Genomic DNA, 25,126 nt, shown 5'->3' on the forward strand with positions numbered 1-25,126 from the left:
TGTGGTGTGATGTGACGGAAAACATAGTTATGATTTATTATCGTTAGCGATACTAATCTCAGTCGGAGAATCTTGCAAGATGTGAGTTCTCCTCTCTCGATCTATTTGGATCAATTTTTTGTTTTTGCTATAATTTTTTTTTCTATTTATAAATTTAGAGATCATTTGGATTTATTTCCAAATATAAGTGGAACCAACCAGCACATGATAAAAAAGGAAGTGTTGAAAACTTGAAACAAAACAGACCAACACGTTTGTTTATTAGAATGAATGAATTCTATATATATATAGATTCTAGATTCTAGATCAGTACAACTTCAGATGCGGGCATCAGGCGTTGAAAATTAAGCCCACCGCCACTTCTCTGTGTCTGCTGAATTCTCACTTCCACGCAAACCAGAAATGGGGTTTCACAAAATAACGGTTCACAATCCCATCGTCGAAATGGATGGTATGTTATGTTTTTATACTTACTCTCATGTTTTTGATCATTGCTAATGCTAACAACTGTGTCAAACTCTTTTCTTTTATTTCTCTATCACTCATTCATAATTGCAAATATGATGATGATGATGATGATGATGATGATGATGATGATAAAGTTTTCTGCTTTATTAATCATGGATAATTGGAATCAAATGGGTCATAATTCCTATTATCCTTTTTTTTGTTTGTTTATATGATCAGAAATTATATTTTCAACTTTCATACACTAATTTGACAACAATTTGAATGTTTAACGCAGTTCAAACATGTGGTTATTTAGTTCAACACAACTCATTAGCGACAATTATCAATGTCGTTAACATACATGTGTTCAAATATACATTTGAACACCGCCCCAACTGCGATTGGGAGGGGCTGAAACCACTTTATGCCAGAACTGACCCCCCAACCAGATTAGGCGGTCCAGTGGGCCGGATACCGGTGGTGAAAACCAAAATAAAGATATACATTTGAATATCCTGGTTAAATTAACGTTCAAAATTGTGCTTAATTGTAGTCGATAGAGTTGCAACAACTTGTAATATCGATTATTCTTGTATTTAAATTGTGTTAACCATCTAAGTTATTGTCGAAATTTGTTGTTCTATTTTTGTGTCAAACCAACACGCCCACGGCTATTATTATGAGATTTAGTCACTACTGAGAATCAAGTTCAAATGGATAATGGGAGTGTGTCATCCTAAAACAATGTATCTGGTGATTCATTTGATGTTTACTGTTCCTGTGGTTAATAGGTATCACAACAGAAAGCATGATTTCGTTGACTTCCACTTTCTTTCTCTAAATATCAATCTTTCATTGTCTTGCAGGAGATGAAATGACAAGAGTAATTTGGAGAATGATAAAAGATAAGGTAGTTATGTTATGTTTTCTTGCATTATCTTGTTGAATCGGATCAGACATGCTTATTGTTAATAGACATGGTACAGAAGAGAGGATCGGGAGAAGAGTGAAATTGCTATTTGATTGAATGAGTAAAAAGTTATTGCATCAATCCATTTATAGGCGTTTTTTTTTTTTACTAAATCCATTTATAGGCGTTAACAAACTAGGAACTAAACTACCTATCAACATACTAACTAGTAATCGCTAGCTAACTATATATCTCGAAGTCTTATTCTTTATTTTGTGTTTTTACATTTTGCAGCTTATTTTCCCTTTTCTGGAGCTGGATATTAAGTATTTTGACCTTGGCCTTCCTCATCGAGATGCCACTGATGATAGAGTTACCATTGAAAGTGCCGAAGCTACACTAAAGTATGTGCTCTAATAGTTCCCATGAGTCTTTTTTTTTCCTTGTCTTTGCTTGAGATTGTGTATCATTTTGTTGTTGCTATCAGTATTATACTGTTCTTGCTTTTCCTTCAATATTCATTTGTTTTTTACCCATGATTGTTGTTATGATCTAGAGTTGCAATACTGTTAAATCTTTACATCCCTGTCCTGTTTATTTCTTGATCCGAAAATAGCTTGAAAGGTTCAGTGCATATTCAGGCTTACAGATGTCTTTTCTTATTCAAAATTGCCTTGAAATTCTGAAAAGACTACACATGTATTACTTTAGGGCGCTTTTGTTTCATGTTATATAAATATACTCCTGGGAACATACATGACAGAATGAATATTTCAATGGTAGAGTAACATTCCATCGGAATTCCACCTTAATGGCTGGAATGTAGTTTTTCATTATGCTGTGCATTTGTTTCTAACACGAGGATAACTAAACTAGAATTGTGATGCCCCCAGAGTGTTAATCTAGCAGTAGATGAACCATTCATCTCATCAAATCTTGAAATTGAGTCGCAGCCATAGTTCTTTGGCATGTTTTATTTATATCCATGTTACACATTAAATCATTATGAGGGCATCTAATTATCAAATTCTGGAAATTTTTGCCAGATTTTCCACCAGATGTGTTAGTATAAAACGGTGGAATAGTTAATGATAAAAAAAGTCTGAATTTAATGGAGATGAAGACTAAATATTTAATTTGCTCAATACTATACATAAAATGCCTGGAATACTGTTAGAATATCAAAATTAGACAGAAAAAATGCAAGTGTTTTGGTCCATGCCCCCTTCCCCCTTCACTTTCTTCTTAATTCTTCTTTTATTTTTTAATAACAATCTTTGGTATGCTGCAAATGGTTGGGGCTAACTGAGGTTCTAATCTAGTTGGGATCGCTGTTGTCACAGTGACGCTTCTGTATACCATTCTGTGTTTAAAAAAAGTTCTGTGGAGTATAGGTTTTAATGTTTTCATTTACTGTGTTAAATGTTGAGCAATACTCTCTTACCGTCTTACACGAGGCCTCCTAATATACCATGAGGTTTATTTCCCTTTCATTGTAGGTATAATGTAGCTATCAAATGTGCAACTATTACTCCAGGTATCATAATTATTCTTATCTGGAATGACGTGTGACTTTTCATGTCACCTTAACTTAAGGTCGTGTACGGTGTACCAACATGTTGCCTATGTGTTCATTGAAATTCACATCCAAGGGTTTTATTTTTCATAGATGAAGGCCGTGTCAAGGAATTTAACTTAAAACAAATGTGGAAGAGTCCAAATGGGACAATCCGGAACATTTTAAATGGTAATTAAACTTTCTGAAGCTTTTTGCAACCATGTTTTATGTTCCGAGTTCTTAATTGACATCTGTGGGAACTATCATTCTATATCCTTACAGGTACAGTTTTTAGAGAGCCAATCATCTGTAAAAACATTCCTCGGCTTGTTACAGGTTCCTAAATAATTAGAACTTATTTGATATCTGAATTTTGCTTTATGATTGAAAATGTTAATTACTGGATATTGTTTAGGCTGGACGAAGCCAATATGCATTGGAAGACATGCTTTCGGAGACCAATATCGTGCAACTGATGCAGTTATAAAAGGCCCAGGGAAGCTAAAATTGGTGTTCGGTAAAGTCAATAACCTGTCAACCAAAGATCAAACTTTGACTTCTGTTCGATTTCTAGAAGACTTAAAAGTTTGAGATCTATAAATTTAAAGTATCTTACAATTATTTTTTTTGCGCTTTGCAGCACCTGGTGGACATGAAGAAACTAAAGAGCTAGAGGTGTATAACTTCACTGGTGCTGGAGGTGTAGCTTTGGCCATGTATAATACCGACGAGGTTTGCATCTGAACTATGCTTTTTTATTATTATTTTCTCTCTGAAAACTATTTTAACTACACCGCCAATGATAAATTATGTGGTATTTGGTCTTGAAACAGTCCATTCGAGCTTTTGCTGAGGCTTCAATGAACATTGCTCATGAGAAAAAATGGCCTCTCTATCTTAGCACTAAAAATACCATTCTAAAAAAATATGATGGAAGGTATACTGTTATATTTGATGTTAATTTTTCATATTTCACGACTCGTCAATTAATTGAGATACTATTTTAATTGTAGTTGTTATACACCGAAGCACATGTCTAACTCTTCTTTTTATGAAGATTCAAAGATATTTTCCAGGAAGTTTATGACAGCCAATGGAGTCAGAAATTTAAATCTGCAGGAATATGGTTAGATGAATTTCTTGTCATGCTTGTCAAAAACTTTCATTTCATAATCAGATTGATAATTTCACATTCTTGATTCTTAGGTATGAACATCGTCTTATAGATGATATGGTTGCGTATGCTCTTAAAAGTGATGGAGGTTATGTATGGGCTTGCAAGAATTATGATGGGGATGTGCAGAGTGATTTCATAGCGCAAGGTGTTGATTCTTAGTTCTTGAAAGTTTTGTAACTTTTGTTGCTTTTGTTATGAAAATAGATGGCCAAGGTTTAGCATTAATATGATCTGAAAAATAGTTTCTATTTAACAGGATTTGGTTCTCTTGGATTGATGACATCAATACTGGTATTGCTTTTCTAACCCTTTTCACTGTTTCAGTTTTCCCTTCACACATATCGTTTTATTGTGTTTGTATCCGTCTTTTCTTTGGTTACATATCTGGCATGGATGTTCAAAAAGCTAAAATTCGCAACAGGTTTGCCCCGATGGGAAAACAATTGAAGCAGAGGCAGCTCATGGTACTGTTACCCGTCATTTTCGGGTTCACCAGAAGGGTGCTGAAACAAGTACTAACAGTATTGCTTCAATTTTTGCTTGGTCACAAGGTCTTGCACATAGGTAAGCATTGAAGTTGAAACTCATGATTTATTTTTCTTCATACCATAATCCATAGAATTTGATCTTTTTCCTTTGTAGTTTTAGCTAATACTCCTTCCGGTCCCTTTTATAAGAAACAACTCACTTTTTAGATTCATTAAATAACTGATGTATCTGATCTTTAATATAGACCAGATACATCAATTATTCAATGACCCTAAAAAGTCAATTGTTTCTTATAAAAACAACCGGAGGTAGTAATACATATGGCGAGCTGAGTAGATTAAGGGGCTATTTATTTGTGTTTTTTCTAAGAAGCTTTTTTAAAAATTTAAAAACATGTTTGAAAAACAATTTCGCAATAGATGAGAATGCTATAATAGATGCGCAAATTCTAGATGAGATAGAATTAGGAATGATAGCATCAGAAAGAGAGTTAGAGTAGCATCTATCGTAGAAAAGATGGTTGAACCTCAAGTTAGGTAATTGGACATGTTTAGAGAAGATCGATCACTAGATTTTATAGTGAGGAAAATAGATCAGATGGACGGTAGCCCAATTGCTAGAGGCAGAGGAAGACCAAGAAAAACTGTAGAAGAAACTATTAAGAAAGACCTAGAAATCAATGGTTTGGATTAAGATATTATATGTGATAGAGCACTAAGGCATTATTTCATTCATGTAGCCGACCTGACCTAGTGAGATAAGTTTTGATCATTGTTTTATATTTGTACATAAAACAAATTAAAAGAAAAGTTTTACATTTTGTAAATATTAATGAAAAGATATCTTTTGTTAAACTAAATGGTAAAACAGGTGTTTTTTTTGTTTCAAATATATTTTAAAAGCTTTTTAAAAACAACCTAACTTTTGCAGAGCAAAGTTGGATGGAAATGAAAGATTGCTGGACTTCACGGAGAAACTTGAAGCGGCTTGCATTGGAACAGTTGAATTGGGAAAAATGACAAAGGATCTTGCGCTTCTTGTTCACGGACCCAAGTAATTTCTTGCCCTGTGATAGTTCTTTCGGAATGTTAACTTCCTTTAGCTAACAAATCAAAATTACTTACTTGCTCTTTATTTTGTTGTAGGGTTTCTAGGTCGCACTATTTGAATACTGAGGAATTCATTGATGCTGTAGCCGAGGAGCTGAGAACAAGATTAACTACACAAGCAAAGTTGTAGAGTTCATCTTTTTCTTTTGGTCTACTTTAATTCTATTAGATTGGACTATTACTTGGGTTTAAGCATTTATTATGCCGAGTTTTGGATTTTGAGTATGGTTGTTTGAATAAAAAATGGAAGAAGTTGGGTGGGGAGAATATTCAGGTCAGGATGTTGCAGATACTGGACAGACACAACATTGACAACAGGAAGAATCATGCCTTAGGGACTACACCTTTCCTTATGATTTACTTAAAATAAGCACTTCCTAGACCTGAATTTCACCCCTTATCATAGATAGAAAAGCTTGGTATTCACAAAGAATTCAAGGGTCTCGTAGAATTTTCAACTGATTTTGGGTTTTCCAAGTTCTAAAAGAGGAGCTAGTTATTCCCTATCTTATGTTCTGTTGTTATAGATATTTTAATATTTGAGAAAATTATTACTGAAGCATTATATGATATTTTTTTTTTTCCTTTTCTTTAGAATATGAAAGTTGGTATATTTGCTTTTTTTTTTTTTGAACAAGCCAAAATGATACTCCCTCCGTCCCAAAATATAAGTAAAAGTTAGTCAACAAAAGTGAATGTATTTGGTCCAAATGTTGAACCAAATACATGAAATTTGTTTGACTCACTTTTGCTTATATTTTGGGGCGGAGTATATATTAACAAAACAGTCCCCTCAGCACAAGAAGTGTCGAGGTAGACTAAAAGTTAAGTGGTATATTTGCTAAGCTAAGTTGGTATATTTGCTAAGTTGAGACCAAGCCCAAAATACCACAAATCCAAGGATCAAATGGCCAAAATAATGACTTAGGGATAGGTTTGATATTAACTAGGGTTAAATATGTTTTTCCCCTATAAATATAGCGAATTTTTATTTTCGTCCCTACAAATTTTATGTTTTGTTTTTAGTCTCTAATGATGAATTTATGTTCATTTTAATGACAAATTTATACAAATAGGACCGACTCTATTTTTATTGTCAAGCATCTTAGTAACTAAAATTTCACTTTTTAAGATGAATAAGTGTAAGTATCAAGGTTCGAAGCTCGGTCTCTGCATATTACATGCAATGTTCCTACCAATTGAGTTATGCTTACGTGGATAGACCAACCCTAATTAACTCCCTCAAATTATAACAAGTAATCTAGGACTAAAAAGGATTTCAAATATCAACCACAAAGGAAAAATAGATTGATACATAGGAAAGGCATAAATTGTTAAGCTAGAAGTACAATGAGAACAAATCCAATATTTTTTTTTTGTATTTATTCCTTTGGTTTCTAGGAGAATGGAGACCTCAATAATCCAGAATTCAGTTGCGATGTAAGTAAATCCTGATCAGAAATTCAATAAATACTCATCGAGGCAAATTAAACATCTTATATCATAATATTTGTTTTTATATATTACTAGAAAAGTACGATAAAAGTAGATTATATGAATAGTGCGCACGATTCCCGAACGACAAATAAAAAGGAACGGAGGAGTAACAATTAATTTTATATGAGGATTACCGATGGAAAGGGTTGTGCGGATTCCCTATATTCCTCTCATAAATACACATTAGTATTCACTAACAATTAATTTTATGAGATGACTATAGGGAATCCACGCAACCCTTTAATGTGGTATATGAGAGGGGTATAGGAAATATGCACAAATATTTGATGCAGTCTAGTGGATATATTTAATGTCTTTCCATTAGTAATTATAACGTGTATGTATGTATGTATGAGATGAGTATATGAAATTCGCACAACCCTTCCCATTGGTAATCCTCGTTTAAAATTAATTGTTAGTGGATAATAATATGTATTTATGAGAGAAGTATAGGGAATCCGCACAACCCTTTCCATTGGTAATCCTAATATAAAATTAATTGTTAGTAAATACTAATACTTTCTCTGGTCCTTAATGTAAGAAAATTTTTACTTTTTAGATTCATAGAATGATTGATGTATTTGGTCTAAAAAATGGACCAAATACATCAATAATTCCATGAATCTAGAAACCAAAAGTTTTCTTATATAATAATGGACTAAAGGAGTATGTATTTATGAGAGGAGTATAGGGAATCCACACAACCCTTTAATGTGGTATATGAGAGAGGGGTACATGAAATACGCACAAACATTTAATGCAGTCTAGTGAATATTTAATGTCTTTCCATTGGTAATTCTAACGTGTACTCCCTTCGATTTTAAATATAAGCAAAAGTCAAAACGTATTTGGCTCAAATTTTAGACTAAATACGTTTTGACTTTTGCTTATATTTAAGATCGGTTGGATTATTTATGAGATGAGTATAGGGAATAGGCACAAGCATTTAATTTGGTCTCAGCTTTTGGGTCTATAAACATAGTTCCTCATTGAACATGTGTTTTTATTTAAGACAAAGATGAGCAATGCAAGAGATTCTTCTTTCCAACTTGTAGTCTTGGTTGTTTTTTTCACAATTCTCTTTAGAGTTAATGTATGAGGTTTGGGCAATGCCAATTTTTCTTGTTATATTACTGATTGGTCAAAAAGTTCAAATAACTAGTCAGCTCCCCGTGCGTTCGGGGTTTTGTGGAACGTCATTTATATGTCAATCATGGTTGTTGTCAATCATGGATATTGTTGATCATGATAAATTAAACATAATTAAGTGGACTAAGTAGTAATATTCAAGGGATAATATAAAGGTTCACAAACGCCAAGCCAAATTTTACAGTGGAGCTTTCAAGACCCGTGCCGTGACATGTATAAATTAAGTTGGTCAAATTTTCTTATGAGTAGTATGTTTACATGATGAAATTAAAAATCATTCATATAATCATTGATAATAAAATCAAGAAGTAAATTGCATTGTTACATCCAAAAGAGTAAACAAACTTAAAAACCAAATTATAAGTACAATACAAAAGTGAACCACCATATTGTCGGATCGCTCAGTCAATTATAAATTTTACTCAGTAATAATTCATAATAGTGATTTTAAAACTTTTATCAGCAAAAAAATTGTCATGTCCCCGTGAATTATAAATTTTTATAAGTAATACCATATATATTTCAATCATGGATGTTGTTAATCAAGTGAGTTAGGTATAATCTATCATTGTAAATATAGATGCAAATCATATGAACACAACAAAATTTGGATAAGTATTCAAAAGATAATAGAAGTCAAGTTGGATACTAACATAAACAACATAAAATTAAAAACAAACAAACACATTTCATCGTAAGAATGATAGTTTGAATTTGATACAGAGGAAAACCTACAACATAAAAAGACCGTCATAATAACATGAATCAAGTGAAACATCACACCGAGTTTTACAATGGAGTCTCCAAGACCCGTGACATGTATAAAAACTTTACACTGATAATGCATACAAATTAAACTCTTATTTTAAAATTTATGTAAGTTAAGAAAGAGAGTTGAGTGAATATGGCTTAGAAGAAGTAGAGGAATCTACATTTTGCAAATGACCATTAGTGAATAGATGAATATGTGAGACCGGTTAGAATGACATAACATGATTGGAACACCATATCTATTTGGCACAAATTTTTATTAGCGATAAAAAATATCATCTCTCCGGTCAATTATAAATTTTTTTATCAGTAATAACTTGTTATAGTTATTCTAAAACTTTTGTTAGCGATCAAAATTGTCATCTCCCCGCGAATAATAATTTTTTATAAACAATAACTTGTAATAGTGATTTTAAAAGTTTTATTAGCGATCAAAATTGTCATCTACCCGTGAATAATAATTTTTTATCAGTAATAACTTGTAATAGTGATTTTAAAAGTTTTATCAGCGATCAAAATTGTCATCTCTCAGTGAAGGCAATAGTTGCGATGGAGATGATGATTGTTGATTTAAATTGGAGATTAGTTAATTTACCGAAGCACTTACTCTATGTATTTTCTTGTTTAATCAAATCTTGCTCATGTATACATAGAAGCCTTCTTGTTCATAAAAATAGTCTCAATTCAATTTTTTACAAACCACTCATATATTTCATGTTCATCAAAAGAAGCTAAAAAAAATGACAAACCAAACACTTGCACTATGAAACTCAAACTCATAGGTTTCCATCTTGGAAAGTATGCATGACTCTCTTTTCAATGATTTCATGCTAATCAAATATGTTCAAAAAATAGGGAGGATTCTTTTTTCTCTTGTCATTGGTTTCAAGCTGTAACAAATATACAAATTTATTAGTATTAGCAAAAATAAAGCCACAATATTGTACTCAAAGTTAAAATAAAGCCATAATATATTAGCATATGATAGTTAAAAAAAATTGTTAAGACTTGATATACGATTTTATTTATAAAAATGTTAATATTAATATGTGTCCTAAAGGGACATATTATATAGCAACATTTTTTTTCAAAATTGTGTAATTAACTTTTTAAAAATGGATTTTTTATATTGTTTAATGCAAATTCATATCCAATAAGTAGAAACTATTCGCATAACAAACACATCATAATAATTAATATTACTTTAATTTATATAATAATTATAATATTTTATTTGATTAAAATATATGTTAAAAAATTTAAAAATAGACAGCAGCTGCAGAAGCAGCGCTGCCCCCTCCCCCAATTTCAGTTTCTTGGTTTTTTTTTTAATTATTAATAATCATAAATAATTAACAGATTAAAGAGAAAAAATGGGAAAAAGCAAGAACAACAACAGTAAGCATAAAAATAAATAAAATCTGGTACAGTAAGCCTAAAAAAAATAGGAAGCAACACTAAAAAATAGCAACAAATGTCCTATATTTTTGCACCAAGCATCAAATTAAATTATGCTACATCAATAATTAGCTACAAAACATGAAATAGCAGTAAAAAAATAAAAACAACAACGAATTCAATGAATAAAAACATTAACTTGCAAGACAACAAAACAGCAAACATGCATATAAAAAAACTGGCTCAGCAAGCAGCACTGCAAAATCTCTGGCACAAGAAGCACCACAAAACAACATAAAAAATAGAAACAAACAGGATGAATTTTTTTTTACTAAAACAGAGAAGAAAGAAAAAACCAAGCATGTGTTTGTGTTTATGGGGAGTACTCTTGAAAGTAACATCATTCTTACCAACCATAAATTTTTCAAAAACATAAGCACATCCTTCTTCAAGTTGATCCTTAAATTGGGAGATCAAATTTTTCCTAACAGTTGCATGAATTGAGTCACCCTATATAAAAATAAAGAGATTCATAGAAAGTTAGATTAATTGAAACTAAATTGGCAAAGAAAGCGTAAGAATGAAAATGTAAATCTACCCTTTCATCAAGAAAAATCATATGCATAAAAGATGTTCACCTGAGTTAGTCATCTTTGTGTCAAGAGAGATGATGGTTGATTTGGTGGTGATAGATGAGTTGATTGGTGGTATTTATAGAGAAACATGGATACAATATGTTGGACACATGGAATGTTGCATGGAAGATACAGGGAGAAATCTTCCATAGAAGACACATGGAAGATTGCATGAAAGGAATTTGCAGGTCTTCTGATCATAAATAAAATTTTTAGATTTTTAATTTTTAATAAGAGGGGACACATGAAAGATTGCATGAAAAGAATGTGAAGATCTCTGACACTGAAATTTGCAGTCTTCTCATCTGATCTGTCAAAGAAGGTGAGTAGGGTTAGAATTAGGTTTTGTATTATAGGGTTAGAATTAGGTTTGGTATTAGGTTTGGAAAAAGGTTTGGAAAAATGGGTTATTAGGTTTGGTATTAGGTTTGGGTGAATTAGGGTTAGTGAATTAGGCTTGGATGGGTTCATAATTTATAAAGATGGAAGATTTTTCAATAATTTGTTTAATTAATCAACAAAATTATTTTTAACACAATCTAGTTACAAACTATGTTTACAAACTTGATCAACTACAAACTACTAAGAGCATTTGAATGAGATAGTAAGGGTCTCTTTCAACATAACCATAGGTCCTTAGTTCAAATCCAGCCTTAGGATTGCATCTATGTTTAATCTCTTGAGGGAGAGATTTGTCACTCACTATTGTCCTACCCAACTTGATGAATTAATCTCTCCAGTTGCGCATAAAGGATAACTGGTTTAAAAAACAAATCAACTAGAACCTAACGATATCTAAAATTATGCAAACTCAAAGCTTTGATTTTTTTGGTTAAATATTTTTTTAGTCACTATTTTTTTTATTTTTAACATAATATAATGAAAGGATTCTTTCATTGCAAACTACGAAGATGTGTTATGAGCGTATAGCGAACTACTTGCCTTTTACTAAAGAATATCGTGTGCACGTTACTAAAAGCAACATACACTAATTTTTAGAAGTCCTCTCTTTATTGAGGGGTCTGCAATATCGGTTTCATTTTTTTATTTCATCAGCATGGGCATTTGGTATATCGCAGTTTAGTCTTAATGGTCGATATATAGGAATGAAAATGTTTTTAAGGTCAGAAAATCAAGTTGATATATAGTTTCCATCTTGGATTAGATTACGTGTTGATTCTGGTAACTAACCATGAATTGGTGGAAGTTGTAAGGGTCTTTGACCACTTAAGTAGGTGGTCAGAGGTTAGATTTTCAAGTCCCGCGTAAGGAAAAAAATCTAGTTGGGAGGAAAGAATCCACCTTGTGTACTCCAAAGATTGACCGATAGAAATTAGTCCACTAACGACGGTGGACAATTTGTATCATATGGTAAAAAAAAGTTTGATTTAGGGACTGCTTTTCTTCAGCAAATCTTCATTAACGTACGTCTTTTTCATCTTGGTGTTCAGTCCACGCTTTTGCATTACGCTTTTTTTTCTGACAATAACAAACTTAACTTATATCATTAATAATATTAGTAGCTATACAATTTGGCATCAAATCAAACACACGAGGACTAGCCGATATATAGCCGCCTTAGCTAACTTATGGGCTACCATATTAGCTTGCCTCCTAGAGAACTCAACCAACGAGTTTGAACATAATCAAAGATAGGCCGACAACAAACTGTGCCACCAACCATCTTTGGATGACAAAATCAATCATCATTAAAACTACATCTAGAGACCTAAGCGACACAACATTGTTATGTATGACTCTTTGAACTTTTCAGAAGATCCACAACCTCTGGTGCAAGGAAGCCAAAAGTGTCAGATGCAAATGGTATAATAGCATGTTGATTGTCAAAACATAATAGGTAAAGAAGTCATACTCCATTGAAGGTCCTCAAAGAAAGGACTTCCACCAAACACAATGTCTTCAACCGCACCTTGCAACTCTTTATCAAACTAAATAGTTGTATCTCCAACCACAATGTCTTCAACCGCACTTTCCAACTCTTTATCAAACTAAATAGTTGTATATATCTTCCATGTGAATTGGCTGACACGTCTTTAGGTCGAAAAAAAGTTTGGTGATACTTATGCATGATCGAAGTAGAAGAAGTTCAATTTATGGATCTTTTAACTGAGAAAGAAAATGCATTACCTCAATAGTCCTGACAACTCTTTTCATGGTCACCCCCTCGATAAAACCTTTATATTGACTAACAGACCCTCCAAGAAATTTTGGCCCAAACACCGGCCTCCCAATATCCGAAGGGAACAACCTATCACGAAGTTTAGGTCCATCACATGAAAGTCAAACGATCTCAGTCTTACGAATATTCAAATCAAGACCCAATCCTGGATAGACGAAGACTTGACAAGTGTAGGACAGACACATTGGCGAAGCGATAAATCGAATTCAAATAATATTAAAGACAAAAAATATAATCCTCAAATAATATCCATTTTATATGTAGAAAAGATATATAACAAATTCTAATAAAGATATAGTTTGGAACTTCTTAGAACAATACTAAAAACACAAAAAAGAGACTAAGAAGAAAAAATAATTTTTTTAATGAATTTACATGTATGTGTTTACAATGATTAGTTCACTGATATGCCTTCAAATTTTTCTCATGGGGAAAGAAGAGGTTACACTTTGTACAACAAATTTTGTCAAAAAAAGTATATATATTTAAATATCCAAATATGTATTTTTCTGCTAAAAATACTCAAAATCTACATAAGAATTATCAGTTGAATTTTTGCATTTTTTATCACTAGGAATTTTATCACTAGCAATTTCTGGCATCTTCTTATCAGCAACTGGTGGTGGTGCTGTTTCTTTTTTAGCATACTTTGAAAAGTCTATCATATCTGGTATATGTGGTGGTGTTGCACTTCTAACTAGAGCCCAATTCACTCCTTCAAAAAATGGATGCTGTTTTATTTCTGTTGCTCCTCTTTTGTATGCAATTCTCTTCTGAGGTTCCTTCACCAACAATCCTCTAATAAGATCTTTAGCCACAGGACTAATTTGAGGACTATCTGGAAACCTTAATGGCTGTCCAACAACATTGAATAGTGTTGCTTTATATCCTGCGCCTTTAAAAGGCGTTGCACCGTGCAACAATTCGTACAAGAAGATTCCGAAAGTCCACCAATCTACTGCACTACCATGTCCTTCTCCTTTGATGATTTCAGGTGCAAGATATTCATGTGTACCTACAAAAGACATTGATCTCACATTGGTTGGTTCTGCCATTAGTTCGGGAAGACGGTTTCCGTTAACCAGTAGACCGAAGTCTGATTTTGCCTTCCGATTCTTTTTTGAAGGTAAAATCCGAGGGAAGAAGCCTGTTGATGGCTGAGCAGCTGCTTGGTCATCATTTAATATACTTCCATAATCACTGCCGCTGCCGCTTGCTGCGTGAGTAGATGAAGACTTGACAAGTGTAGGACAGACAGAGCAGCGAAGCGATAAATCAAAATCTGAGAGCATGATGTGACCTTCATCTCTAACTAAAAGATTCTCTGGCTTTAAGTCTCTGTATACAATGCCAAGCATGTGTAGGTACTCGAGAGCTAACAAAACCTCGGAAGCATAGAACCTATCACAAGTGATTTGAACATTAGATTCTTGATCTACAAACTGAATTCATAAATATTAGAATCTATATGTAGTTATAGTTTATGAAGCACCTACACATACATCAGACACAACACTGGTAATAGTTTAAAAAAATAAAAGTAATTGAATGTAAGTATGTAACCGCATGTGTCAGTTTCAGGTTGTGTCAGACACTGACATGTGTCGGACACGGGATAAGCCACCAATATGAATTTTTGTACTACATAGGTTTTTTTTTTGGCGTTAACCCTCTGGTTCCCGGGGAAGGGGCCCCTGGCAATCCAGAGTTCAGCCGGGAGGTAAGTAAGGCCTAGCCAAGAATGGTTCCCACCAGGAATCGAACAGAAAAGAAAATGCAGCAAACATAGTCAACAAACCTTGCAGCTTCTTCAGTGAAACACTTATTTGGTTGTTTCTGTCGAAGCGAATGAAGATCACCGCCACTACAGTACTCCATAACGAGACAGTAAAACTTATCAGTTTCAAAGTAAGAATACAAAGTAGGCAAAAAGGGATGATCAAGAAGACCAAGAATCTCCCTTTCAGTTTGTGATCTAAGAAGTTTGTTTCTACTTATAAGAGCAGCCTTGTCCATTACTTTCATAGCAAAATGAGCATCAGTTCCTTTAAGTTCGACAAGATACACACTTCCAATGTCTCCATAACCGATACGCTTAAGAAGTCGAAAATGGCTAAGATTAAGAGGACCATTTTTCAAAGCCATGTTAATTGCATCCCACCTAACATCACCACCAGTATGTGGCCTAATGTTTGAAGAACAACTTGTGCTCTCTAAACTGTCGCTGCGTGAGCTAGTTCCACTTCCAGGTCCACTTTGACTGTTGTTCTTTGTATGAGTAGGCATACCCTTTGAAATTCCTGGAGTTGGAGGATCAGCACTTATAGGCATCTTTGTCCTTGGACTTTGTTTTGTAAAAGCATCAGAAATGTTTTTGTTTGGTGGAGTTATTTTCTGTGGTCGAGTTTTATTTGTAAATTTTTCATCTGTTTTAGAAACTTGATCCATATCTTTAGTAGCTTCACTTGATGAATAATCATTTGTGAATGCACCTTTTCCTTCTTGATTCGCCTTTTTGGAATAAGTTGGCGAATTGTTTCCCGAACTTGGATAACTATGAACACTGTGTTTTGCCTCAGAATGATTTGTTTCATGAGATTCTTCTGATATATTGTGATTCTTCTGATAACTATGATGAACATTGTGTTTTGTCTCAGAATGTTCATCCGATCTATTGTGATTCATCTGCATATATGAAAAAAAAACAAATTATCAAATTTTCACAGTCATGAATAATTTGATCGAATTCTTTCCAAAATAATTATTATCATATCCATGTTTTAAATTGTGGTCTGCAACTGTGGCCGCAATATAAATGATTTTGAGGTCTCCACAACGGTATCACAACTGCAGTTTTGACCAATGCAGATGCATTTTCCCTCATTATAAAAGTTTGCAACATATCTGCAACCGCGGTCGCAACCACAACGGTCATATCTTTACTTAAGAAACCATGGATTAGTTGCGATTGATCTGATAAGCAATTATGCATGTGTGAAAACAAACAATGATATGAAACTCTTACCTCTGGATGATCAGGCATTTTGATAGGCATTGACGCTATGAATGTGCAACACAATGACACCACCTAAGAGAATTTCTGGAAGGAAAAAAAATTGAAAATTGGTTATGGAATCATACATGAGAATGTTGTGATTTTAACATGATTTTGTATCTAAAACTAAAAAAAAAAATGACATAATGTATCCACAAACTTAGACAAAAAGTACTAAGATCTTGTTTATTGTCTATAATATGAAACAACAATTGTATCCACAAACTTGTACAATGATGTAGTTTAATTTCTTCTTGTGAGAAAATATGTACAAATTAATAGAGAAAAATAAGCTTTAGTTTTTAACATGCATGATGCCATGATATAAAAGTCAAGAGCATAAAGAACAAATCAGTAAATTCATGGTATCCACGTTATGGAATGTAATTTAGACAACAATACATAGTCAAAGACAAATTATGTAGATACCTTATAGATTCTACCAATCATTTGTAACAAAAAAAAAACAAATTATTAATAAAAAGAGAAACATAAACAAATAAAACATATATATGTGTGACAATGATATGTTCGGAAACCGTCATGCAGTAACTGTTGTAATCTGTCCGATCATGATCAACGGTTAAAATTGATTTTTGAATGTTTGATTTAGATCGTCTGACATTTTCCTACAACAGGCAATCCAAATCCGATACGTTCCTAACCTTTAAGACATGTTGAAGATTGATGTGACAAAAAAAAGAGATTTGAAGGAAAGCAATATACAAACCTTAAAGATAGAAATGGCATCAACCCTTGTAACACACCTAAGGTTATGTAAGAGCTAATAACAATAATGTTTCAGCTGCATGGTCAAATGAATATAACATCTAAATTACTTTTGAAGAAGAAAAAGAGAGAAATTATGTATAGGAAAAAAGAGGAACAAGGTTGTTTGGTTAATGAAAGAAATGACATATGGATATTGAAAATGAGCTGGTTGTTGAATGGAACCTAACAACCTATCATCAAAAAAACACTTGAGATTCATATCTTGTGTGAGAGGAAATTGTGGAAAAAAGAGGTTGAAGATAGTAACATAACTACAATTAGGAAAAACCAATATTTTATATATAGAAAATGGTAAATAAAAAAACTATATGAAAATTAATTTGTTTTTATTTTAAGTACAGTGATTTCACAGATTAGCATGATGGATTTTGAGAGAGAGAAAAGAGAGGAAATGGTCACAAGTGTATGGAAAAAGAATGGATAGGCGACATATTCTCTCTGAAATGTAAATAGGAGTTTAACTGCCTCTCCTCTCTCCTATCTGCCCACTCTTACTATGTCCTTAATATTGACAACTTCATGTTATGCCGTCAACACCACCATACCATGTAAAAATATCATTAATTTTTATTTATTTTTTTCATTTCAATTATGAGTTTAGTTTATATTATGATATTATTATGTAAAATATTTGTTTAGCTCAGTTGGTAGGAACATTACATTATATATGGAGGATCAGGATTCAAACTCTTATTCACCTTAAGGGTGAAATTTCTAACCACCAGACTACTTACTAAATAAAAAAAAACTGAGACATACATGTGTAAAATTATTTTATATAGTTTTATACATTCAAACTAAAATTTTGACATATTGATCTTTTAAGAATTTTCATTATAAATAAAAATACATGTGACTGTGCCCATCCGCCGGAGAAAACAGAATCGGCTATGTATCAATGAAATCTCATCATCCATAAATAATGAATTGGTGTGGTATATTCAAATTACACCACTCAATATTTTTATCAAAAAATAGCATTACAAACTGTTAAATTGAAAATTTATATCTTGCCATTCAGCTATACTAAAATTAACGTAATTTAATAAAATCGCAAAAGACATTAATTTTTTGGTACCATTATGGACAGTTTGAACCACTACCTGAAAATGAATTTCAGATGATAGTGGTTGTTTAAGAGCTAGGACAAAATGATGTGTTAAGAATCTTAAGATGGTGGTTGATGTTCCCCAATTATAGTGAATAATTAAATACAAGAACCATGAGATGATGTAACAGCCATTTAGTGCATCTAATTCTAACCAGACCAAGTAATAAGTCTAACCACTGTCTTGGAGGTCAATATCATAGAAGTTAGCTGCCCCCATGGAGAAAAAACATTAAGGAAAAAATGGGTTTTAAGCAATGGTGAAAAAAAAGATTTTATGGTGTATCATTATGTATGTTAACTCATCAAGCAAACATTTTAAGGCAACTAGGAGGCTTTGTTTCTAATGAATCTCAGAGCTAATTAACTAATGTGCTTAAGCATAGTTTATGTAGCTCTCAACTCAAATTAAAATATCAATAGCTAAAATGGTACTGACTTCCAATAATTGTGATATTTTTATATGAATAATTCCAAATAAAAAATGTAAAATTAGCTGTCCATAAAAATGAGGTAGCATAAAAGTTTCACATAAAATTAAATAGATATACATGAACCCAGTAAAAATCCAACATTTAAGGGGAAAATACTTCCACTTGAAACACATGTGAAACATCTTGTAATAATCCCTCCAATCTTTGCCATTGACAACATTAAGGGTCAATCCCTTGCAAATCTTTGCCATTGACAACATTAAGGGTCAACCTTTGCCATTGTAGGCAACATTGTCTCATTTATTTGCAAGAGATTGATTCCACAAACCTACAACCTCCTAGTCACACAGACAATTCTGTCTCTAACCTTGTTCAAAAAAAAAAAATCTGTCTCTAACCATTGCGTCAAGATTCGCTATCACATAACAAAAGAATACAACAATCTACTTATAAACTAAAGATATCTTACATCAAGTGAGACGTGCAAGCAACATTGATATAGATTCTCAAGTCTCAACTATGGTTGTGTCTCTTGAATAGTCTTTTGCGCAGAAGAAGAATAATGGGATTCAAGCTCTTTCAGGCTAGCTGCAGCTTCCTCTCCAATTCTAGATAATGTATGGTCTGTTTTTTCTGCCAGTTGGTTAAACTCAACCCTTCTTTGTTCTACATGGTCATTAAGGGAAGCAAATCCTGAAAATATTGCAGTTTGCTTCAGCTCCGACACCAATTTAAGTAGAGAATCAGCTGCTTGGACCTGCATCATTCATCAATAAGCAAATAGAACATATCTCAATAGCGAGTAAAAGTTGAAATTGGCAGAACAATGGAGAAAAGCAATTATTATTCAACTATATCTAATAAGTGTTGCTTAAAATGTGCTTCCCAAAATAATGACACCTCCGGTGATATCAGACACAATCCACCACTCTTATAGGTAGCAAACAAATTTCTCTCCATAGTAACACTTAGAATTTAAATGCACAAAACCCATAAAAAAGATACTGGTAAAGAAGCTTAAGAAGTAACATTGTTGTGGTCTTACCATCCTAGCAGCACGCATCTCCATCATAAAAGCTTCCTGTGAATTTCTAACAGGCGGATCATTTACCTGCAAGAGTGCAAGTTTGTATGAAGTTAACAAGTAACAAAAGAACATTATGCACATATGTTTTGGCGTGTCAGGCAATCTAAACAATTGTGTTTGACAAGAAGAAAGAACTAGTCGATCAGAAGAGTACACTATTTTCTTGGAGTTACTACAAAAACTAAGTCTGTTGTTACTTATTTACCATCAAATTAAAGACACAAATGTTTACTAAGACTCTTACACTCAGGGCCATTTATGGATCATAAACTTGAGAATGTTGATGAAACAAACACTATTTCCTTTTTCCAAGATAAAGCCAACTCAAATAATAAATCTGATATTGGCATTCTCAATAGACCATGTTTACCTTTATCCTTAAATCTCATCCTAACCTTCTGTTATACCTGTGTAAACAAGTGGCATATACCTGAAAATATTCAATTGCAACATAATACACATCCTCAATGAAGATGACATCTCCCAAGTTATTTTAAGATAGATTATTGCATAGGTGATTCCTTCATCATGATGTCTTTTACTGTTCCTTTAACCGCGTCTTCTCATTGTTTCAACCTCTTAATGGATGAGAACAGTGAACAAACACATTATATATGCTTTTTCCAGCATAATTGATTCTACAAGACAAATAAGCCACTCATCCTTAGTGTCCTCGTCTCTCACTCGCTCTTTTTTTACCCTTTAATTTATTCAGTATCTCCGTGTCACATACAATTCACAGCCGACTCATCCCATATACCTTCAAGGACAATGTATAACTTGCTTTTATAAATATAATTACATAGTCGCATGCATTTAGTATAATTACAAAAAAATCAAGCAGATAGCAAAACATTACTTCTAAATGGCACTCATAATGTGTACTGTTCAAAAACCATCATTGGGTTTGGGATAAAAACAAAATTCTCAATTCTAAAAACTGACGCATAAACGAAATTCCAGGATAGTTTGATATCATCAGCACCATTGTGCAAGATGCAATACATGGTGTTCGACACCAACACGAATGATTACATTGAATTATGTCATGTTCTTAAATTATTATGGGTGTCGACGTGTCAATGTCCGTGTTGTGTTCGGTGTTTGTGCTTCATAATTACACAATACATGGATCATGACTTATCAAATCAATAAAATTCATATGGCAACAAAACGGGACTCAAGTCCACATGTACAAAGAAAAACCGAATTTCCATACTAATTAAATTATGGATGAATTATATACCAATAACCACATCCATATGGCATCTCAGTGTTCATACTTGCTTCCACTTGAAGACACGGTTAAAATGGCAATTACAGAAAATGATGGTATACACATACCCTGGCAACATTGACAAGGTGGCTGAAATTGTCAACGATGTTGGCAATATCACCTTCCACTCTCTGCAACAATGTCTTCTGTTTTTGAGCAGCTGCTGCCGCCGCTGCTGCAGTGGGCCCACTGCCGCCTGGTCCACCTTTGTTCATTTTCTCCTTCTCCCCTCTGTGATGAAATTTTGAAGAACAAGAAAGAGAGACACTCAAAACTCAGCTTCCAGCACAAATAGGGTGCACATTATATGATAAAAATAAAAATCTTGCTTGGAGGCAGGTGAAGGGAAATGAAATTTACTCAACTATTCAAATTAGAATAAAAATTTAAAAGTACAAAAGAAAACTATTTTCTAAAAGCTTAAAATTAAAAATATATGTATATAATTAATCTTAACAAAATATGAAAATTATAATAAAGTTTATAATTATTTGAAAATTATAATTATGTTTATAATATTATATGTGTAAACTAAAAGTACCTCTATTTTCTTTATAAAATGTAGTAATTCGAGAAAATGTAATATATTATTTTGAAAATTGCAGCACTTGATTTTTTTTGAAAGAAAACTTGCAGTGCTAAATACAGTAAGGAACTCCTATTATATTATTACCCTCTGATCTACAAGAAAAATTAAAATAAAACTCTGGTAATAGCTAAAGGTAAAACAAAGTGCGGCATGGTAAATTTGGAATGGAATTTATCAAAGAAAGAACAATACAAAATATACAGTACAAATAACAGTCTCAATTGTTTACCTCAGAGGGGCCGACTGACAAGTTAATGAACAAAGTGGTGAAAAGGAAAAATGTTCCTTGTGAATTTAAATGGTGATAGCAATGTCTTTATCTGCAATAGGTCATACATAGCGACTGAATTAGAATAGTCAAGCATCAAAAATAAAAAATAAGAAACAATGTTAAAAAAAGAAGTTGAACAAGACATGAAAACCAATTTGGAACAAAATAAACAGAAAGTAATTCCTACAAAGATTATGATTAAAGACACCAGAAACTATATGATCATCTTACTTGATGATGAAATGTCCGATAAATAAAAAAGCAGACCATTTAACATACTTATGAAAGGAACTGCAGATTATATGTATGGCATGTAAGTATCAGCAACATGAAAAAGCATTGCCATTCGATAGTCAGTACTTAATTGGAGCAATCCATTACCAGAACAAGCACCCAGTCAAAACATAAAACATCTTAGCATTTGTACATTGCACCTTTCATAAGCTATCTTCGCATGCATCTCCAACATCCACAATTCTTAACAGAGCAGCAATATTCCATAAATCTTACAATAGTTAAAGGCCTTATAAACCGTGACCAACCCTAAGTCAATGCTATCTCGATTCTCTCAACCAAGTAGCTCGTACAAAAGTCCTACCATTATATCTCTAACAAAACAGGACTTAAGAAAGCAAAAGTTTAAGATAAATCGGGGGTACTCCCTTTATTCCTCTTTAAGTGTCATTATTTTAGACTTTTTTATTTTTTTATTTGTCGTTTTCAAAGTTCAACGCAGTATTAACTATTGAGTTATCAAAATAATACCTAACCAAGAATACCAAAAAAATAATAATACCTAACCAAACATACAATAGCGTATAGAAGCAACATGATCAGATGAAATTAATTGACTCATTCCCTTTAAAATTAACAATGTATCACAAATTAAACAGTGACGCTATAGTCTCTGAATGTATTAAAATTACAAAAACATATATGTCTTCGTCTTTTTTTTTTTTTTTCACCACCAGTATCCGGCTCACTGGACCGCCTAATCTGGTTCGGAGGTTAGTTCTGACATCCAGCCCCCTCCCGATCGCAGTTGCGGGAATCAAACTGTGGTCCTCCCTACCAAGTCTAGTGCCAATCACAACTGGACCAACTAACAATTGGTATATGACTTGTCTTTTGTTAGTAATTTCAAAGACTAAACTAACTAACAGAACATACATTGAATTGAAGACATATTCGCTAACTAAACTCACTAAGGAAAGACTCATGTTTATTTTTTCATATATTTTTCCCCAATTTCATATATTCTTCTTACTCCATTAAAACACAAGAATCAAGATACATCTCAATTTCTCACAAAAACTACACTACTAATTGATTTTCTCATTCAACTAAAAATGTTTTGATTTCAAGAATCATTAATATGAACAAGATGAGTTCAACAAGCAGAGCATGGGTAGCTGCAGCCAGTGTTGGAGTTGTGAAATTGTGAATTTTAGTTTCAAATTTCAAAAACCCCAAATTGTGAAATTGTTATTTTTACCTTTGTTTCCACTTCAATGGAGTCTACTGGTGACTGAGAACAGGGCGCCGCCGGTCGGTGGGTCGGTGGATGGCCGTCGATCGCGTGGAAGTGTGGTTAAGAGTCGTTCACTTTCCGTTCTTCTCTTCACGCGGCTTTCCTTCTATTTCTTTTTTTTTGGTACATTATTTCTTTTCTTTTTTACCGTGTGGATTGTGGAGATTCGAATGGGAAAGATCTTTTTCGAGTAAACTTTAAATTTTAAAATTCGTTAAATACTTTCGAAATTTGAAAATAGCTAAATATCTAATGAAATTATAAACCGTCAATTAAATTCTCTTGAAGTGGACTCTGACCGGTAGTCTCAAGGATAATTTGATTGACTTTTTATAATTTCAAGGAGGTATTTGCCTATTTCTAAATTTCATAAGATATTTGACGAATTTTAAAATTTCATGGGGTATTTGACAGTTTACTCGTTGTTTTCTGCTATGTTTGGTTGAGATTTTTGTTAGGGGAGGGGATGAAATATTTTATGGCATTGTTTGGTAAGCCTAATAAGTTAGCTTATAGTTTATTGGACTAGTTCATAAGTTTTATTGATAAAAAATGAGAAGTGTTTAGTAATGAACTTCTCTAACTAACTTATAGCGTTTTTTATATGTTATTTCAACTAGCGTTTGAGCTTATAACTTATAATTTTTATATTTTATCTCATTTTTACCCTTATTATTTTCATTTTATTATACTTTGACTCTGTTTGGGTAAGGCTTCAAAACGAGCTTATAGCTTATAAGCTCATATAACCTTTATTAGCCTTATGTATATTAGAGAAACTGGCTTGTCAAAAAAAAATTCTCCACTATTCAGCTATAAGCTAGCTTGTCAACTAAGTTATCAGCTATCAACGATAAACTATTTTTAGTTATTAACTATAAGCTAACTTTTTAGCTACTGACTTTTCAGTCATCAGCTAGCTTATAGCTTATTTATACCAAACGGATGATGTATAAAGTTTGTGTCGTTCAGCTTTTTAAGGAGGGGAGGAAATGAGAGAGAATATCAAGCAATTTTGTGTTCTCCAAATTGGGAGGGGAGGGACTCTATTATAATTATCATATATCAAACAATAATATTTCAGTGATAAGTAATTTTATATCGAGATTCGAGACTAATTTCGCTATAATAAAAAAAATTGCGGCAATACCGCAACCTGTGCGTAAGCTCGGTATTATAATATTCAGAGGTGACTTGGAGGCATGTGTGAGGTGTGCGACGGCATAGGGCCTCAAAATTTTGAGGGCCTCAACTCAAAATTTTGAGGTCCTATAATATTACTTATATATTATTTATACCTATAAAATATCATATGTATATTAATAGATTAATTTTTTAGGCCCTAAAATAATGATAATTTATTTGTTTACAAGAATGTTTTTTTTATATTATATGCAATTTAAATCGATAATTTTTTAAAAATTTTTTTTATTAAGGGGTCACTTTTATATTTTGCACAGAGTCTCCTAAAACTCGGAGACGCCCTGATACTAGTAATAATACATTAAAATTAATATGTTATTATACATCTTACACTAGTAATATACTTTAAAATTAATATGTTTTTTTTTTTTTGGTACATGACTTTAAAATTAATATGTTATTATACATTGTGTGAATGTAACGTATCATTAAAATAC

General features: G+C 32.7%; 3 protein-coding genes, 1 long non-coding RNA gene and 1 other non-coding gene across 6 annotated transcripts; 2 read left to right on the forward strand and 3 right to left on the reverse strand.

The window, feature by feature from the left end:
• Positions 1–60: 60 nt before the first annotated feature.
• Positions 61–6,248, forward strand: LOC123893853 (isocitrate dehydrogenase [NADP]-like). The gene is made up of 15 exons (XM_045943670.1): positions 61–451; positions 1,317–1,360; positions 1,655–1,764; positions 2,860–2,897; positions 3,030–3,107; positions 3,201–3,254; positions 3,334–3,435; positions 3,559–3,650; positions 3,752–3,855; positions 3,976–4,044; positions 4,125–4,240; positions 4,352–4,386; positions 4,517–4,659; positions 5,515–5,637; positions 5,730–6,248. Exons 1-15 carry the CDS (start codon positions 403–405, stop codon positions 5,821–5,823), a joined length of 1,251 nt encoding a protein of 416 aa, XP_045799626.1. The 5' UTR covers positions 61–402; the 3' UTR covers positions 5,824–6,248.
• Positions 6,249–9,969: 3,721 nt separating this feature from the next.
• On the reverse strand, positions 9,970–11,333 carry LOC123893854. The gene is made up of 3 exons (XR_006803565.1): positions 11,147–11,333; positions 10,919–11,018; positions 9,970–10,000 (listed from the first exon to the last, which is right to left on the reverse strand). It is a non-coding gene; the product is annotated as an uncharacterized LOC123893854 (long non-coding RNA).
• A 719-nt stretch (positions 11,334–12,052) lies between these two features.
• On the forward strand, positions 12,053–12,165 carry LOC123900243. Its single transcript, XR_006805894.1, has one exon. It is a non-coding gene; the product is annotated as a U5 spliceosomal RNA (small nuclear RNA).
• A 1,519-nt stretch (positions 12,166–13,684) lies between these two features.
• On the reverse strand, positions 13,685–17,691 carry LOC123893855 (serine/threonine-protein kinase RHS3-like). Of its 2 annotated transcripts, XM_045943671.1 has the most exons (4): positions 17,129–17,691; positions 16,369–16,443; positions 15,142–16,028; positions 13,685–14,744 (listed from the first exon to the last, which is right to left on the reverse strand). In XM_045943671.1, exons 2-4 carry the CDS (start codon positions 16,396–16,398, stop codon positions 13,856–13,858), a joined length of 1,806 nt encoding a protein of 601 aa, XP_045799627.1. In that variant the 5' UTR covers positions 16,399–16,443; positions 17,129–17,691; the 3' UTR covers positions 13,685–13,855. The 2 variants fall into 2 exon arrangements, with proteins under 2 accessions (XP_045799627.1, XP_045799628.1); XM_045943672.1 differs by lacking the exon at positions 17,129–17,691 and having other exon boundaries at positions 16,369–16,612.
• Positions 17,692–18,807: 1,116 nt separating this feature from the next.
• On the reverse strand, positions 18,808–23,648 carry LOC123893856 (mediator of RNA polymerase II transcription subunit 22a-like). The gene is made up of 5 exons (XM_045943673.1): positions 23,451–23,648; positions 21,914–22,004; positions 21,164–21,326; positions 19,778–19,843; positions 18,808–19,489 (listed from the first exon to the last, which is right to left on the reverse strand). Exons 3-5 carry the CDS (start codon positions 21,308–21,310, stop codon positions 19,250–19,252), a joined length of 453 nt encoding a protein of 150 aa, XP_045799629.1. The 5' UTR covers positions 21,311–21,326; positions 21,914–22,004; positions 23,451–23,648; the 3' UTR covers positions 18,808–19,249.
• Between the last annotated feature and the right edge of the window lie 1,478 nt (positions 23,649–25,126).

This window comes from Trifolium pratense, linkage group LG7 (assembly GCF_020283565.1).
Source record: "Trifolium pratense cultivar HEN17-A07 linkage group LG7, ARS_RC_1.1, whole genome shotgun sequence".
Lineage (NCBI taxonomy): Eukaryota > Viridiplantae > Streptophyta > Magnoliopsida > Fabales > Fabaceae > Trifolium > Trifolium pratense.